At 49.4% G+C, this 17,860-nt stretch overlaps 1 protein-coding gene across 1 annotated transcript in view; it reads right to left on the bottom strand.

The window, feature by feature from the left end:
* The window catches only part of HYDIN (HYDIN axonemal central pair apparatus protein), a 160,160-nt gene that overhangs the window by 95,026 nt on the left and 47,274 nt on the right, over window positions 1-17,860 (bottom strand). The window contains exons 9-11 of the mRNA XM_075160949.1: window positions 15,654-15,837; window positions 6,681-6,780; window positions 2,078-2,196 (exon numbers count right to left, since the gene is read on the bottom strand). Coding sequence (XP_075017050.1) covers window positions 2,078-2,196; window positions 6,681-6,780; window positions 15,654-15,837 — 403 coding nt within the window. The remainder of the gene's footprint in view (window positions 1-2,077; window positions 2,197-6,680; window positions 6,781-15,653; window positions 15,838-17,860) is intronic.

Here is a 17,860-nt window from a genome sequence, read left to right as displayed (position 1 = left end):
TCTCCCTTTCTTACAGAAGGCTGATTAGTTTTCTGATTAAACAATCAACATCTGTAAAAGGCAGAAGATGCTGTGTGCTGCTGCTTGGCAGAAGCCAAAGGAAAGACAACAGGACAAGTTCTGCCTCTGGTTTTTTTCATGCAAAGCAGTGATAACTGCACATGGAGTCGCTCTGGGTTTATTCCCCTGACACAGAGCAGCCCTCTTCGACTCGCAGTGCAGAGACGTGCTCAGCATCACCGAGCTGATTCAGACCCGTCCCGAGGAGCACCGCAGGGCGGCTGCAGCACTAGAGAATCATCACACAACTGCTTCTGCTCCAGATGAGCCCGATCCTGCCAAGCGCAGAACACGTTCAGCTTCCATCGCAGCCAACAAGTTTATCGCACGGAGGAGACACCTCAGGACAGCACTATAACCAACTTGAGAAGCACTCCCCAACTCTGCTACAGTATATAATTTAGGTTTCTTTTATTTTTTCTTTAATGTGATAGTTTTAGTCTTTGCTCAACCAGACATGTCAAGAAAGGATGAGAGTGAGGTGCATAGCAGCTCCACCTATTCTAAAGAATTTCTCTTTCATAAATATTCACAGCCATCATTTATGAATTTACCATTATTTAGAAGAAAATGCAAATTTGGAACCAAGCCATATTTTTGTTGAACACTCGAGAGATCTACTACCTCGAACAAGTGACACAGTCCAGCAGTTTTTGTTGAGATTCAGCTCTTTTCATGTTGGGTGAGAAATGCCCGCATCTGTCTGTGGGTACCGGCGTGCCGTCAGTCACCAGCAAACCTACCCAGGGCAAAGCTGCTCTTGGTGCATCTCTGGCTCTATAAAGAGCAAAGCATTTCTTGAAATGAAGCAAAGGAACTTTCTATATATTTGCCTCCCCCCAATGGTGTCAAGTCTGCAAAAAAACCAAGACAGAGCAAGCGAAAGAGGTAGAAAATGAGGCAATACATCATGCCAGACACTTTCAAAAGCTTGACTGTGGCAGGGAAGGACACATTAAGGTGTTTTCCTACCAAAATATTGTGCTTTCGATGCATTTTTAATGCTGATACTGTATTGATTCTCTCTATATCAATTTATTATTTTCATTACTCGAGAAAATGTGAATAAGTAGATGATGCTGTTAATGCTGTCCTAAGCAGCTAGACTGGAGGTAAACCTCAGCTCAGCATACGATCCTTAAGTGCAATTTGTAACTAAGGTGTAAAACACATGAGAGGAGAGAGTAGTTTTCAAGTTACCATTGCGGAGTTTGAATAAGTGAATATTTTCAACAGCAGCTGCAAAGTTAAAAAATAAGGGACATTTCTATGCTTCTGACTCAGTTTTTCTCAGAGGTTTCGCAAGGACAAAAATTAGGGAAAAGAAATCCAAAGCAGATAGGTAAGTCCATGGAAATGCCAGGATTTCACCCCGCAGCAATCGGAACTTTGCAGCTTTGCCCTGGGTAGGTTTGCTGGTGACTGACGGCACGCCGGTACCCACAGGCAGATGCGGGCATTTCTCACCCAACATGAAAAGAGCTGAATCTCAACAAAAACTGCGGGATTGTGTCACTTGTTCGAGGTAGTAGATCTCTCGAGTGTTCAACAAAATATGGTTTTCCTCTGACTCCCAGGAATCAGGAGGATGCACTTAACTGAAAACTGTTTGCGATGGACTTGAGTTCAAACACAGGAAATTTGTTCCAGCTGCTTTTTAACAGCCAGAGCACAAAGGTGCACCGCACCTAGGGCTGAAAGAAAAGCCGCTGAATACCTCTCCTTCTGACCCAGTGTTGCGTCAAGGGTTGGTTTTTTTTTTTTGCATGAAGCCTCCCAGCTGATCTCAAAGGGAGGTTGCCAAAAAGCAGCGATTAAGGGCTTCACGAACAACATACACATCTTTCAGACCCCATCAAAAGTATCCAGATTCTCTGAAACCCCCCAGATGTGATTATTTCAAATATTCCCTGCTCACAACTGCCTGAGCTGCCAGAAATCTCACAGGTCCACGAGGCTCACTGCTGCCCCGAGAGCCACCAGGATCCCCCCAACCCTGCGAGTCCCTACCGCTCACCTCGTAGCTGTGGGCTGAGCCAACAAAAACCTTCCCGATGTCCAGCTGGTTGAAGCTGAAGCGGAGCCGGGGCCCGATGCCTTCCCCTTTGAGGCGCAGGGGCAGCCTGGTCTCTCGGCCTGGGGAGAGATTTCCATTTCAGTACAACAATTCCCTCTGTTGCCCTGGATTTTCCAATGCTAGTCCCTGCCCCCGGGCTGGATGGGAGCAGCTCTAGGTGCTCCAGGAGAAGATACGGGACCCTTCTCTTCCCTCAGGAGATATGCCCTTGGGCTGGTTTCTAATTTCTAACCGACCCCTTGAGCTGGTTTCTAATTTAGCAATGAGTTTGCACCCTGAAAAAGTGATGCTGAGTTGAAAACATGATCTCTGAATTTCTTCCCATGCACTTGGATGAGTTTTGAAATCCATTCAGTGAACGCAAAAAGCTCATGAACCAGAACTGAAGATAAAAATCCGCTGTCTATACTGATGCAACCAGGAGACGACAGCACAGGAGCCGAGAGGTACGAGCCCAAGCAAGGCGAAGCTCCCTGCTAACGTCGATACGCGCGACGAGCGCTGCCCAGAGCGGGCAGAGCATCTCAGCCTGTGCCCAACATACAGCTCCGTACCCGGGTGCTCCGGGCTCCCCCCCTGCAGCAGCGCCTAAACAACCCAGGGCTTTATGATCTCCAGAGAGCAGCGCTCACCTATTCCCACCACGACACCAAGAGCTCAGCCTTGTAAAGGCTCCTTACCCGCAGCACGCTGAGCGGTTATGGAAAGCCAGCCTCCTCACGACCGAGATCAGATAAGCCATAAATACACTGCTAACGCACCCATCCCTTGCTGCAAAGGCAGCTGAGACCGCAAGGCTTGTAGCCAAACTCTAAGATGCTAATTTTCTCCCATACGTCTGCTAAGATGACATAGAGCAGGATCTTGCAGTCTGAAGGCTGTTCTGAACCACTGGAGCAGCCCAAAGTGCCTGAATCCTAGCTCGAATTTCGGCTTGGGTCTCCCTGCCGTCCCATGCTACTCTGCACGGAAAGCGAGTAGCACAAGGAAGAAAAGAGAGCCCCAGAAGTTGTATATAACCTTCACTGTAGCTTTTGTGCAGTAGCTCTCTCCTTCAAGCTCCTTTTGTGCAATGCTCACCGTTTATTAAAGATTAGGGATTGAAGGTTGCTTTTAAAAAAAAAAAAGTCTTCTGCACAGATATTCCAGAATGTCCAGAATGACTTTTTATTGCAAAGAGAAGCCCAGGTGTGACAACACAGTGACTAGATCACAACTTGAAAAAAACTCTCCTGGAACAGCCTTTTCAATGATTACTGACTTTTTGATCTTGCAACCATGAGATGAGGATGTTTGATAATGTCCAAAGCCATAAAGGAAGAGCTTAGGGAGCTTTTGTTGAATTCAGCATTTTTTAAGTGGATCCAGTCAAAGCCCAGCTGATAGCAGAGATGAGAGTTATGTTTCACAGCTCAGGCATTAATTGGAGAGCTATGTATTTCTATTCCACAGATATTATAAAAGAGGCAGTACTGGGTGCTCACTGTCAAAAGATTTCTCCATCCTGCATCACGTGTGGCTTAATTTTCATTAAACGCTCGAGGCCTAAGCCATCAAAGCTCTTAGGAAATGGCAAAGACGTCCAAGTGACATGCTTTTGTCCATGATCATGCTGAGACACGTCCCATGGCCACTGTGAGCAAAAAATCAGTGGCAGTTCTTCCCCTTCTGCAGTAGATCCTCATCCCTTCCTGAAGGTCCAGGGAAACCATCCTTTCTTCTACCCTTACATTGAACTTGAAACTTTAGGAAATGCCAGAAATTTTGCTCTTCCTCCTTCCAGGTGAACCTCAGAGTGGGTTCTTCCCAAAGGAGAAGGAGCAGACCAAGCTACAGGCAGCATTCAGGAGAGCTGAGAGCTAAAGAAAGAGAGTGTCCCCTCCTCTTTGCTAGGAGCTGGGGCTTTCAGGAGCATCCAGCCTTTGCCCAAGGCCTGGGTAGAGCGGGGCTGTGGCCCTGTGGTGCTCCCACCATAGCATGTCCTGGAACACACAGACCGAGGGCACGGAGGGGCTACAGCCTCCTTGTCCTCAATCCCAAATCCACAGCTGGGACCGTGGAGCGAGAATTTGGATCTCAGTAGGAATACCACCTTGGCACGTCATGCAGGGTGCACAGCTTGGCATTGCTGCCTTGCCTTCCAATAAATAGGGGTGTAGGTGGCCCAACAGCACAAGACTTTGTTGCCAAAGTCCTTAACTTCTGCTGCTTTCTGACACTCAGTTTCTTGTTCACAGAATGTCCCATGTTTTGTGACCGGTTTTGAATGTGATTCTCATCTGACCACGTCAATAAACAGTTTTACATGATGCAGGACAGTTCTGTCACAAGGTAAGGGAGTGATCATCATTTGGGATTTTGCTTCTCCCTGCAAGAGTGGCTTCAAAAGGGGTTTTGCAAGGTGTAACCCAATACAGTTCTGTGTGCAGACAAACCTAAAAATGAATTTTAGGTGTCTGAGCCCCACACCGTGTGCTCCCTTCCAGCACTCAAGAGCCATGGCTTTATTTGCACGAATAACCAAGAAAGTTCATTTTAAACTTAAATATTTGCCAAGAGCAAATTTCAAACCACTTCTTAACTGCCAGCTTTGCAAGTTGCCCAGCGCTGATTACTTCTGTAAACCACCTGATCCAGAAGCATCTGCTAAGCAATTTATGGAGGCACCTGCAAAAAAAAAGTGGAGGCCAGCAAAGCCCCTTTCCAGTGGGGCATGAGATCCAGCTGCACAACTCACAGTGCTGCACTGGGGCAAAGCTTCCAAATATTCCCAGCAAGGGATACACACCACCTGCAAACCATCCTCCCAAGGGATTTGGGACTGGCATGCAAGTGCATGAGGAAGGCAGTCATGCCTCTTAGACGAATCAAGAAACAAAATTAATTGACTCCCTAGTTAAAGATCGTTGTTTTCTTCTTTAAATTCTTTTGCACCCAGGGACCTTGACTCTGGGACAGTTTCCACCCTGACGATACAATGGATCAGCTCTGTTTTGTAAGGGATGAGGAGTAGGTGCATAATTGAAATTATCTCCTTGAGGTCCTCGTCCAAGGAGCCAGCGGAAGAGTTAAGTTCCCCCGGGGGTCCATCACGGTCTTTCAAGAGCAGGCTCCTCTTTCTAAACACAGCGCTGCTTCCTAAAGCTCCTAGACTGGCTCAAGGGTTGCATGCAAGTAGTTTTCCTATTTCTCTGCAATGAAAAAGCTCTCCTGGCACAACCCCTGGAGATCCCTGCAGCAAAGTGATGGACACCCCCACCACCAGAGCAAGAGTCCCAGAGCCAGGAGCACAGCACTGAGCAAGGAATCCCTCGGGAGCAACTTTTTAAATCAATCCTTTCCTTCCACAGCTCCAGCAACTGCAGCTGGTGGCAGGAAGACAGTTTGTTAACTCAAGCCCTGTGTAATTACTGTAGGTGGCATTTGCCAAGTAAACCCTGCGCAATTACTGTATAAATAAAAAGCTGTTTCGTGACATTTGTATCTGTCAGCTTGGAGCAGTAAGGAAAGCAACAGAGCAGCTGGGTTAGCGATTTCGGCACCCTCCAGAACAGGAGCCCGGCTGCTGGAGGACCACGGGTCTTGCACCTCTTCCTCTTAGATAGGGAAAACCATAACGTTCCCTGGATGGAAGCCTGACAGCTATCTCCCACTGCTGAAAAACACCTTGAGCAGCACCGTGCAGAGACGCAGAGGAAGGACAAGGTAACCCAAACCACGCAGCTTGCTGCAAGCATTCCCTGCCCCGCGCTAGTGCAGCAAAGCCATCACCTCTGTAAGGGCAAAGATGGTGTAACTTGGGTGGGTCAACGGTAACTGCTCCCAGAAGACGACTTGAGAGCACTTCTGTAAGACTGGATGAGCACAAAGCTTGTCTGCAGACCACTCGGACTCTGATTTCCAGGGAGGGTGTTCACCCCGCTGAGTACAGCAAGCCCTGCGCCACGCTACCCATATGCGCCATAGACCAGGAGCCCCAAGGTGACAACTCCCAGGCAGGGAGAGAAGCAGGCGCTGGCCAGAGGTGGTCCTTTGGCAGACGCCCCGCGCTCAGGAGGGCTCAGCCACTTAAGGTCTGGCAGCATCTGCGTAGCAGGAGGTGACCCGGGATCTGGGAGCACATTTGGAACTGGGCTTGTGCCACCTCAGGAGTCTAATGATGCAACCACATAAAGACTCAACTTGGAGGCAGATGATCTATAGGGGCTTAGTGCTCATCCACTAAAGCTGTTCTGCTGCGTAGCTCTTTGGCCGTTACAGACACCTCGCGGCAGAGCAAATACTGGCAAAACCACGGCATGAAAACTTAGCCCTTCACTGCCTTGGTTGTTCTGGGATCAGCGATCCCAGCTTGTAGCCAGGGATCCTGAGGGCTGGCCTTGGACAGGAGACCACCTGGAAACTGCAGGGACGGTGGGCGTGTGCCAGCACCGCCCTGCTGACCACTGACCCTTCCTAGCAATTACAGGAGAACCGAGTGGGCTGGTTCTACCTGTGCCTCCCCTCCACTGTGGGTAACAGAGGCGGGAGGAAGGAGCTGTACCTGAGATGTCGCAGTAGACCGTTTGTTGATAGACTCTGGCTTCTCGGGGTTTAAAGATCACATTAATTTCAGCCGAAGAATTTGGCCAGACATCTCCCTCCTAAAACAGAAGCAGACAGCAAACCATTTATCTTCATTATCTTCATTATCTTTATCTTGCATCTCGTTTTCAACCACAGCCCTGTAGCCTAGATTTCGAGCATCAATCAAGAGCAAGGAGCAAGCAACACTTACCAACAAAATTTGTAAGAGTTTGGAAGCATCTGCAAAAAACCCTTTAAGTCTCTTACCTTTACTAGCACCTGGTAGAGGCATTTTGTTAAATTAGGGCTATCAGGAAGCAACCAAACCAGCTCACACTCCAGCAGATCAAGAAGGATTTCTTCAGCAGTACCAGCCGGTCTAAGGAAAGCGAACCTCTCTCCCGCAAACCTTCCCGTATATCCCTGTATCACCATGGCTACGTGAACACTTCTGCTCAGATCAGAAGAGATTTAGAAAATCAAATGCATTTTTCTATTCTTAGTTACGAAGGTGCTGCCTCTTATACCCCTGACCTGTACGTGTATTTAAGTATATGACGTACTCCGGTGGGTCGGGGCGCTCAGCACCTAGCAGAACAAGCCCTCCTGCCTGGGGATCAGTGAAGAACAGACTCGTTGTTGATGGCCGTGAGCAGTCAGCCAGCACGTAGGTTACAAAAGATCTGAGAATGAAGTTGAGTCGGATGTGTCCTGTTTATCTCTGCAAGGTGCATACTCTCCTGTTTCCCTGAACACAGGCTCAAACAAGAAGAGATGGAATTTGCTTACAGCTCCGCACCTCTTTCAACCAAAAATGAAGTAAAATAGCTCTTTTCCTTGTCATGCTCAGAGATTTAAGTCCGGGCCGTGCCACCAGTGCTTCTGCAACTGCCTGCTGCTTCCTCGGGGTCTTCCCCCTCTGCTTGTCTCCCACCGGCGTCCTGTCCCAGGGAGCCCTGTTGTTCATTTTTGGAGGCATCCCTGGTTTGTAAAGGCTCTCACTCACTTATTGCAACCGATTGGAACAAAGGTACCACTTACACCCCCTCAACCCCTACCATTACAAATGTCTCTTCGTGCATTTGTTGACATAAATATATGCACAGCTGCCAACTGTGATAATACTCTACAAGGAATGAAAAATTTAGCTTATAGAAGGAGACAAAAAGAACAGAGTTATTTTTCTCTCAACAGAGTGAGGCTTTGGTTCTGCTTGCTGCTGGGTATCCTCAGTACTTTGTCCAGAAGAGTCTTGAACTGACTGGAGCCTCCGGCACTCCTGCAGCATAAATATTAAATAACTATAATAATTCCCATCGACTTAGTGCTTCTAGCTGAAAGGACAGTCCCCACAAAAATTAAAGAGCTATGACATGGTGAGTTATTGGGCTGCAGCTGCAAATAATTCCCTAATGCACAGTCTGCTCAGAGTCAACAGAACAGAGGGAAGAACAGGCAGAGAAAACTGTTTTGAACACCAATCACCACCACAATAATAAGAAAATTGAAGTCTGAAAGCATAAAGTCACTTGGATTCCTCTCAAAACCTAGAGCAAACATATTTGCCAGATCAAATGTACGTCGTGTTTCTATCCAGCAAGCAACTGGATGAAGATGAAGCCTTATTATATGACAACACACTGGTTTGAGGAAGCAAACTGGGGACATCAGCCTGCAACCCACAGTCAGCGTGCCAGATACCAGAGCCTTTGGGTCCCACAGGGATGCCACACGGACTGAGCATCCACACAGTTATCTTGGATTTGCAGGAATAAAAGCATTCGGGGTGCTCCGAACAACGTAAGCTCTGCTACGATGCCTGGAGCTTGCTAAGTCAAGCCACTGAGAAAAAACACTCGGATGATAGATTTCCCTGGCATGGCTAATTAGAGTCTAATAACTCATCACCCAGCTGCTCGCAGTGTGTTTAACAGACTGAATGCAGTGGTCTCGCCCTGGGCAGAGCGTCCCTGGGGAGGGGGGTGCACTAGGCAGCTGCTTGTATTTGCTTCAAGCCCAACGGCTGTAGCTGAGCACACATCAGCTCACCCGCGTTCTGCGCTTCTCCTTAAAGGGTGCTGCACGGGGCGAGCTGCCCAGCGGTAGCGTTTGATCCTCCAGCTGCTGCGATCCTCTGCCCAGAGAGCTCCAGAGACCCCTTCTTCAGTTCCCGCACAGCAAACGGTGCCTTGCCAGCCTCACCAGCAGCTACGCAAACACCGCTGCTCTGCTGAGAGCGGCGGTGATGCTTGAGGTCTTCATCTTATAGAAGGGCACAAAGCAGGGGTGGATAGCACTTAAAACAAAAACACAGGGGTGCAGTAAAAGGGAGGGGAGTTCAGCAATGAGTGGGAGTGGAAAGAGCCCAATTTCAGAACAGCCACCCTGATCATTCCAAGGGAAAGCCTCCACCTGCTCTGCGGTTTTGCCAGACGGCAAACCGGGGAGAAGGGGTTTGAATGAGACAGGACCAGCGAGGCTGAGGGTGAAAACTGATGGCAGGATTTGACTGCAGTTCTGCAGTCAGGCTTACGAGGGCTGCGCACAGCCGGATTACCAGGGGCAGGCACCTCAGAGCTTGTGCTGGCTGTCAGACAGACAATGCCTACCAGGAACTGAGCATCCCGTTTGCTGGGACTGTGTTATTTCTTGCAAAACTTCGGGATCTATCTGGAAAAGCAGAATGAGATTTTTATACCATGTCATCATTCAATGCAACACCAGCTGCTCTGAAGCAGAGTCGATATGAACAAGAATGAGGTCTCACAGAGCCAAATCATTCCTGGGAAACTCAGAGAGCATCCCTCCTTCCGCCGAGGCCAGAAAACAAACTTCTCTGAGCCTAATGCAGCAGTATCAGTCCTTCAGGTCAACTATCTAACAAAGCACCGTTTTGCTGCTCGCTTCTGCTGGATCGCAGGCTGATGGTACTCACTGGTCTATTTTACGTGCCGCAGTCAGATCTATTGGCCCCGTGGACACTTTGGAGCAGTTTGGTTATTACTCAGAGGTTGACAGAGGCAATACATCTCCCGTTAATGGAAGCAAGGGTAACACAATTCATAAGCAAAAATGAAGCTAAGCAGGGAAGGAAGACAAGTTAAAAAGAACCATTGGCCTGATGAATATGTATCTGCTAACAACAGGGCGCTTTTCTAGCTGAGCGAGTTTAGCTGACGTTGGGATTCGATGAACTCCAAGGCCAGCACATCTCTGACAGAAATATAAGCGACACGGTGATCTTACCCCACCGTTGTGGAGCACAGTAACAGCGATATATCAGGGAGGCAGGGATAGGGACAGACTTGACAGGGCAGGGAACCTCGGAGGGCATGCAGAGCCAGAAGGCTGGGACAAGAGCGGGAGAGGGATCAGAAGCAGCGCGTGCTTGATGCTCACGACGGCTCTGACCACATCAGCTGCTCTGATCTGGTGACTGCCAACTGAGATTTGGGTGAAGAGGACTAGGATGGCAAACTTACCAGCCGGACTGGTACTCCGCCTGCCCGAGCCCCTAACGTGACTCGCACAGCAACGATCCCGACTGCAGGGAGACATTGTGACCCCAGCAGGGAGGAGGTAATAGAAAGAGAACCTCATAAAAAAATATGTTTCAGTAAATTCCACTTCCCCACTTTACAGCATACAGAAACGGAGGCGCGGCGAGGCTTTCAGCCACTGCAGAGTCCATCCAGGCTACTGCGGTACTTCCAGTGCTCCTCCCAGGGCAGCCAAAACCTCCCAGGAGCTCCTCCGACACCATCAGCCCCAGTTTCTCCAAGGAGGTCCCAACATACAGAAGGAATAAGGGCCGAATCTTCAAGGCCTGAATGCCCTCAAGTGTTCAGGAGAGATGTGGGAGTATTCGCACTATATAAACTTTATATATCTAACTTGGATCATCTACAGGGAGCCTCGGGCTACAAAGCCTACATCCCCTTGAATGCAGAAGCTGAACCGCCCAGGTTCTCCACCTCGTCGGGACACCTGAGTTTCGTGTCAAAGGCCATGAGGATGCCCCTCCTCCCCAGGGGAACACAAAATCCTCGGATGGCGCTCACAGCACGCCAGCGGTGCACTACCCCCGGCACGCAGGGCTACACGCTGCCGGGGAGCAGCCTCTGCACATGCCCTGGGCTCTCTGCAGACACCGAGCTCGACACCAAGAGCTGCCCCTCGGAGGAATCCCTTCTGGTCTTTGCGGCTTTGGATTAAACTGGTTTGGGATAACAACGCCCACACTTAGCCTGTTCTCAGGGGACACCGCCTCTTGCCACGAAACTGCCTTGTGCAATATCAAGTCCGCTTCAATACGTTTTCTCTCTCTCCACCACGGGACCTGTCTCCATTCAACTCTTGTCCCCACCTGCCCCCAGCAGCCCATAGACATCTGTACCAGGCACCAGGTAGCTGGACCCTGGCAGAGCCAGCAGCGATACCCTGCCTCCCGCGGGGTGCCAGGGCTTGCAGCCAGCAGGACATCTCAGATAGCTCCTGGAGAGAAAACCATGCCTGCCTTCGTCTTTGCAGGAAAAATTTGGAAAGCAGCTCACAAATGAAGGCAAGGCCCTGTCAGAGCTGGCTACCCCAGCCGGGACTCACTGTCCAAGGGTCCCTCTGCTTACGGACAAGGCAGGAGAGCAATATCAGGGCTTTGCAATCTGCTCTGGCTGCCTGCTGGTCTCCACGTGGGATACGAGACATTGCTCGTGACACAGAAAGCCCTACTTGTCCTGGCCCATTCCTGCATCACCGTTGCTGTCGGAAGGGGAACCGGAGCTGGGTCAGTGCCTGAGTTGCATTTGTCTGACTCTGGAATTTGATCCTGGCCCAAGATAACCCCAACTGAACATCAAAATGGTGAACTCCCACCGCACCAAAAAACCCCACAGCTTCAGCAAGAACCTGGGAGAACACTGCCAGCGTACATCTCCAAACAGCGAGGGAGTGGAAATGGGTGCCTGCAGGCGTTATTCAGAGTGGCCGAGTCCCGGTGGGATGATTTGCTCAATACCGCCGAGGTCACAGCGACTGCGATTGCTGCAACGTTGCTGGGATCTCTCTGTATAATTAACCAGTGTGGGAGGAAGCCTAGAGCTTTGGGCCGATGTCATTTCTTCTTTTACAACCTTAAACAAATGAGGGCGCAGCCCACAAACCTCCCTTGCCGGGGATGACGTCTTGCCACGCTCCAGGAAACCACTCGGTGATGCACCCAGGTCCTGACGAGGGACGTATCTCCCTACATCTGGGGAGCTGCTGGATCCCACGGCACAGCCAGATGAGACACCAGAGGAAACAAGCCTACGGACTAGCACTAAACCCCATCCCTTTATAAGCATCAGCACAGCTCTCTGGAACAGTCCTAAGGTAGCATTATTACTGGAGCCTTGCACTCCTATCCTCGCTCCCAAGAAAACCTGCACCAGCAGCTAATAGACTCAGTCTCCTGAGCTCCTGATACGAAATCACCGTTCTGCAGGATTCAATGTATTTGGACGGAATCTTTTGCAGTACGTCCACAGATAGCTTCCCTGTATTGTCAGTGAAGCTGTAAGCCAGACCATTTGACGCCAAAGGTGTAGGGCAAGAAGAAATAATCAGTTACGCTTTACTCTACTATTCCATGACTAAAACAAATTCTTTAACGACATAACTGTTCTGGGAAATTTCTGTCATTTCCCCGTTCATTACTGCTGTATGTCAGACTATAAAACTAGAAAATATTGAGTTATTTCTCCTGGGAAATTAAAATAGGCTGTTGAAGAGGTTCCTCACATTCCAGCTACCCCTGGGGAAAAACGAACTGCTGGTTAAAAGGATACGCTTCATTACCCACCCTTGCGGGCTAATGCTACATGCGTATGAGCCTCGGGACACCTCAGGAGCCAGCGGTCTGCCTGGGCCAGCACGTTCTCTATAGGATGGCAGTTGAGTCAGAGCATGGAAAACTACCGTGGATGCTAACCAGGACAAAAATAAAACTATGTAGTGCTGTGAACATGATATTGCAACACTTCTGGCTTAATGTCAGCCGCAGACAGGCTGAAGCTGGCAGGTGGCATAAAATACAGACGGTGGATATATGATGATACAGCACAAAAACTCCAGCTGTTGTACCCTGGCTTTGCTACAGCATAAAGCAACGTCACTTGGGAGGGGACAGCACACCATGACTCACAGCTACAGAAGCGGTCTCTATGCAAGAGCCCAACCGTAAATACTTGCAGATCCTATTTTCCCTTCCCTCAGCCCCTAAATAATGAGAATCTGCTAGATCTCCACCAGCCCGAATAAGAAAAAGCCAGTCTTGAAAAGCTGGGCCCCCACCCGTTGGCCAAATCCCCTGCTTTGTTTTGCACAGCGGGAAGGCGATCCACGGAAAGGAAATCACTGCTCCAAGCAGACAGAAAACCCAAGAAAGAGCTGGCAACAGAAGTACCCAACTGACCCCCAAAGCACGTCCTGCTAGTTCAGGGCACTTAGGAGAAAGGCAGTGCCAAGGTTAACATCTGCCTCTTTCCATAAATAACTAACCCACAGCGAGCTGTGGGATGGACCACAGCTCCCACCGGAGATGGTGCCTCTGCCACGAAGTGCTCTGTAGTAACCTCTCATTTGGATGGGGACCAGCTTGGTTCCCCAGCTGAGGTGGAGACTGGCAGGAACAAACAACGCTGTCACCTCCTGGCCCGGCCTCTGGATCAACAACAGTAGCAGTTTCACAACCCGGACATCTTGAAGACCACCTCCATGGGCTCAGAGGTAACGCATGACACTGAGGAGTCACTACCAGGCAATGACAGGACAGAGATGACTTGTACAAGGTCAGTGCAATGGTAACAAATCCTTGCCCTCCCTTTCCTCTGGTTTCCATTTCCAAGGAGTCAGCTCCCACGTGTCTGCAATGTGACTTACAGCTAAGCTGTGGTGGGGAGGATGCAGCAAAAAGCAAGGACTTTGTCCTTTGGTAGCCACCTGGGCTTCTATCAGCTGCTTCTGCTGACATATCATGTGTATTTGCAAAAATAAATTAAACCAAATTTGAGATGCGCTCGGAAAGTCAGAGTTGCATAACAGCTTGTTTCCCACAGGCTTGGACAGCTGCTCAAAATGTTCATGGTCTCCTCCTAATTCCAAAATCACTGCCTCCTCTTTTTTGTTATTATTTTCATCAGCAAGTTAACCCTATACAGACTGAAGTGACCTGCTGCAGCTTCTACAGATAGCAACATCTGAAAATACCGGCAGCTAATAGCCCACTTACCCGGCAAAGCTTCTGCACAAACCCTGCAGAGCCACCTGCCCAGGAAGACTACCACCCCTCCATCAGCCCCCTAATCTCTGGAAGCAATCGCTTCCTCCAGTCACTTGTTACAAGGGTTTGATTATTTCTATAGGGTGCTCTCGGACATCACGGGTGACAGGCAGGAACAGAGCAGCCACTTTTGGCCAGAAGGTCTGCGAGGCAGCAAGGTCCCAGCTTTGGGGGGCCTCTCCAGCAGATTTACGTGGCGGTGCAAGAAGGTTACGGGAGAGAAGGATTATGAAGTCAGTGGCAGTGGATTTTTAGATTATACATTTGATAAAGAGGAGAAAATACTTACTGTCATTTAAGGTAAAGACACCCGTATGTCAGGGGGAAAAGAAAGACACGAGCAAAACTCTGAATGTGAAACTGATTGTTCCATAAATGATGGAATTAATGGAAATAGAAGATTGGTAATGCTGGCCAAGACAGAAGGGGAGAGACTCATGTAGTAGCTCACTTACATTCAGTCCTGGAGCAAACTGTGTAACATCACCATAGCCGTTTAGGAAAGGTTCCCACTCAAGACTCGAGGCCAGGTGACACTTCGTGTCCGTACATCATTGCACGGAGCGGCAGGACTCAGTACTTGGGCAGCCAGACTTCTGGACCTCACCTTAATGCACTTCAGGAGCTCAAGGGCGGGTTAAGCTAGTTGTGGAGACATAGTCCGACTGTAACGAAGCAGGAGCCACGGGACACCCTCCAAACTCAGCTCTAAAGCACCGCAGGATGCTCTTAATGCTCAGCCGACCAGCTCCCGCTCTCTACAACATTCCTACTGCTCTGACACAATCTCTTGGTCACACCACGCTGCTGTCACCTACAGCGGTGTGAAACTGCAGTTGTGCTGACGTTGCTGGCTCTCAGCCTTACATGGGCTATAGGAGTAACTAAGAAGAGAACATGATCCCCTCCCTTGAAAAAAAAGATTAGTTTCACTATTTAAAAAAAAAAAAAAAAAGAAGAGTTTGGGCTTATTCTAGAGCTTACTCCAAGATGAGAAGGGATTTTGCGCTGCTCAGACAGCAGGCATTCTTCGTCTCAGACCATGCAAATACTCAGAATCAGAGCTCTGATTGATTGAAGGTCATGGGGTTTTGCCAACCAAAAAAACTTGTGTACCTATGTGCAATACAACTCAAAAAGCCCATTTAAACCTGCCAGTCTTGTGTCCAGGCTCACAGGTGACACTGGAAGGGAGATTCAGACATGGTGTAAGTCCAGGTTATATGAAAGGATTGGTATTTCCATGATTAAACCTGGGCTGAATTTGGCCTCCTTTCCACAGAGGACCACCTCATTCCTCAGGTCAGTATGCGGACTGACAGTGCTCTAACATCCTTTGTTAATCCCCATACACGTGTTACCCACACGTCATACGTGGAAGGTGTGCCCTCACACGTAACAACCGACACCTCTCAACTCTGCGAGGACACACACGCAGCCCTTGCAGCAGCTCAGCTTTAGGCGGGCTCTCGCTGCATCAGGAGCCCGCAGTTCAGAAATGCTTTTTGCAACAAGCTCTGCCAGCCTCGCTAGAAACCTGACGTTTTCTCTCTTTACGTATCAAGCCAGGGATCTGCCAACTGACCTCAATTCGAGGAGGAGGAGGAAGGGAGGCTTTCAGCTTTCGCTTACCACCGGCTCAATGGTGAAGATATCATCGAAGAAAAGCATGGAGTCTCCTTGCACCTTTGCCCTCTGGTTCTGGAAGGTGCGGGAGAGAAGGGAAAGGCGTTCTCGGAGAGTGGGGTCCACCGCGCACTCCTTGAGAAAATAATCCGTCTCGTCCTCTTCCTGCCTCTGCAGCCTGCGACACAGCCTGCAGCCACGCGGAGAGACAAACCAAGCGGATAATTTAATAAGCAACCCATTTGCAGAGAAGGTCGGGTAAGCGCAGAGGCAGCGGCGCGCTCGGGGAGGAACAGCAGCAGCAGCCCAGCGAGGGGCTGACCCCGAGCCACGGGGTCCCAAGTGGATCCGATTATCACTTCTTGTTTGCCGGCGTGGCAGGTAGTTTTACTCCACGCTTATAAGCTAAGAAGAGTTTTTTTTGAAAGCTAGCAGCCCTCAAGAGAGCGACCTGGCTCAAGGCCACTGCCACAACTGATGGAGAATCCACCAACAACCTCAGCTGGCTTCTCCTGCCGCAGAGCTGCTCGCGGGAGACAGACAACAAAGATCAAGGAGCACCCACGGCAGCGCTTCACGGGGACGGGGAGAAGCAGCTGGGTTTCAGCTGCAGGTTACTAACGTCACTCTTTTTCCTTCCCTTTTGGACCTGCAGGGATAAGCAAAGAGTATCTGCTCTCTGCTCCCTACGCTGCCTTCCACCAGAGCACTTAAAAGCAAACTAATGAATTCCGGCACCGCATCACCTCAAGTGAAATTAATGGGGTTTTATGCATGAAAACAGAGGCCCTGAGAAAGGAAGGGACTTTGCTTAGCACCACCCAATAACGAAGTCAGGACCAGCACCTCTGAATCCAAACCCTTAAGTCTAACCTTGAACCACCTTGTCTTTTTCCTTTTTGGCCTTCTCCGCAGAGCTTTGACACGGTTAATCCCTCCCTTACTGGGTAGTTGTAGCAGAAATCATTCCAGTGTTTAGAGATCACAACCAAGAGATGAGAAGGGAACGCTGCTACAGAGCAGTTGCTTCCTAGCTGGCATAGTGCTGTCCTCCCTTCACGCTCCAGTCCCCTGGCCATGAAGAACCAGGGGGTGACAACTCGGGGGGATGAGAGGAAGGCTCCATATGCAGCAAATCGAGGCAACGTAGTATGAACAGGATAGTGACCATCACCCAGCTAAATTCAAATACAATTAGAAAGGAAATACAGTCCCGGACGTTACTAGCTGTACGCAGACAGAGCCTCGGGCAAATGCTGTCACCAGCACCACAAATACTTGCTTTGGGTAGCTCCCCGCAGAGTGCAATAGGAGATGTTTCTCCATGGTTGACCTACAACGCTGTGCATGGCGGGGGCTTCCAGCCACTGAGATGAGCAACCCTCAACTCAACTTCCACCAACAGACACTAATTCCACCATTACATCCCAGAAAGTCCTGCAGGAGGGAGAGAGAGCAAACACCTGGATAGACCTTCTAATGATCCAGGTCTTTTTGGGTCACATCCCAGTGCAAGGTCCTCCACTGTCTTCTCCTATGAAAAAGTCCTGCCTGCTCCAAGACCTCAAAAGCTTTTCTGACAGCAGGACAGTGGCCTTGGAGCTATGACCATCCCTAAGACTGCAAGTAAGGAAGAACAAAACGTCCTGGTCAGTGTCTAGGACACAAACTGGCATGAGATCAAATGTAATTGGAAAAAAATCAGGTTGAAGGCTACTGTGGGGAAACCCGGTTGCCTCTGAGGGGAAAGAGGATCACTCAGGGTCCAGTCTGAGACCGGCAGGTGGGAAGAGATGGTAAAGGAACGGTCCAGGGAAGTACCAAGAGAAGGTCACGAGATTTTCTTTTAACACATTGAGCTTGCACAGAAGTCACATACTGTGTAATTAAAAATAGACAACAGTGGAAAACTAGTTTTGGCCTTCAAGGCATTTCTGTCCTAATTACATTGAACTTTATTTGCTCATAAGCCCTTAAAAAGTGCTCCGGTTTAAAGCAGCTTCCTGATCAGCTATGGGTTCAGACCAACTCCTATATACCTACATCCATCCAAGACCGAAAAGTCACACAAGGATTCCCTAAATCACCCAAGCTTTTAAATGTAATTTTCAATTCACCCTCCCTGGGCTGTAAGTGTTCTCCTGCTGCCTGAAATGGAACTTTCAAAGCTTCACCAAAGACACCCTCTGAAGATCCTGCCCCATCTCTCACCA

The sequence above is a fragment of the Calonectris borealis genome, chromosome 12, assembly GCF_964195595.1.
Source record: "Calonectris borealis chromosome 12, bCalBor7.hap1.2, whole genome shotgun sequence".
NCBI classification, from domain to species: domain Eukaryota; kingdom Metazoa; phylum Chordata; class Aves; order Procellariiformes; family Procellariidae; genus Calonectris; species Calonectris borealis.
This window is presented reverse-complemented; position numbering and strand designations above follow the sequence as displayed.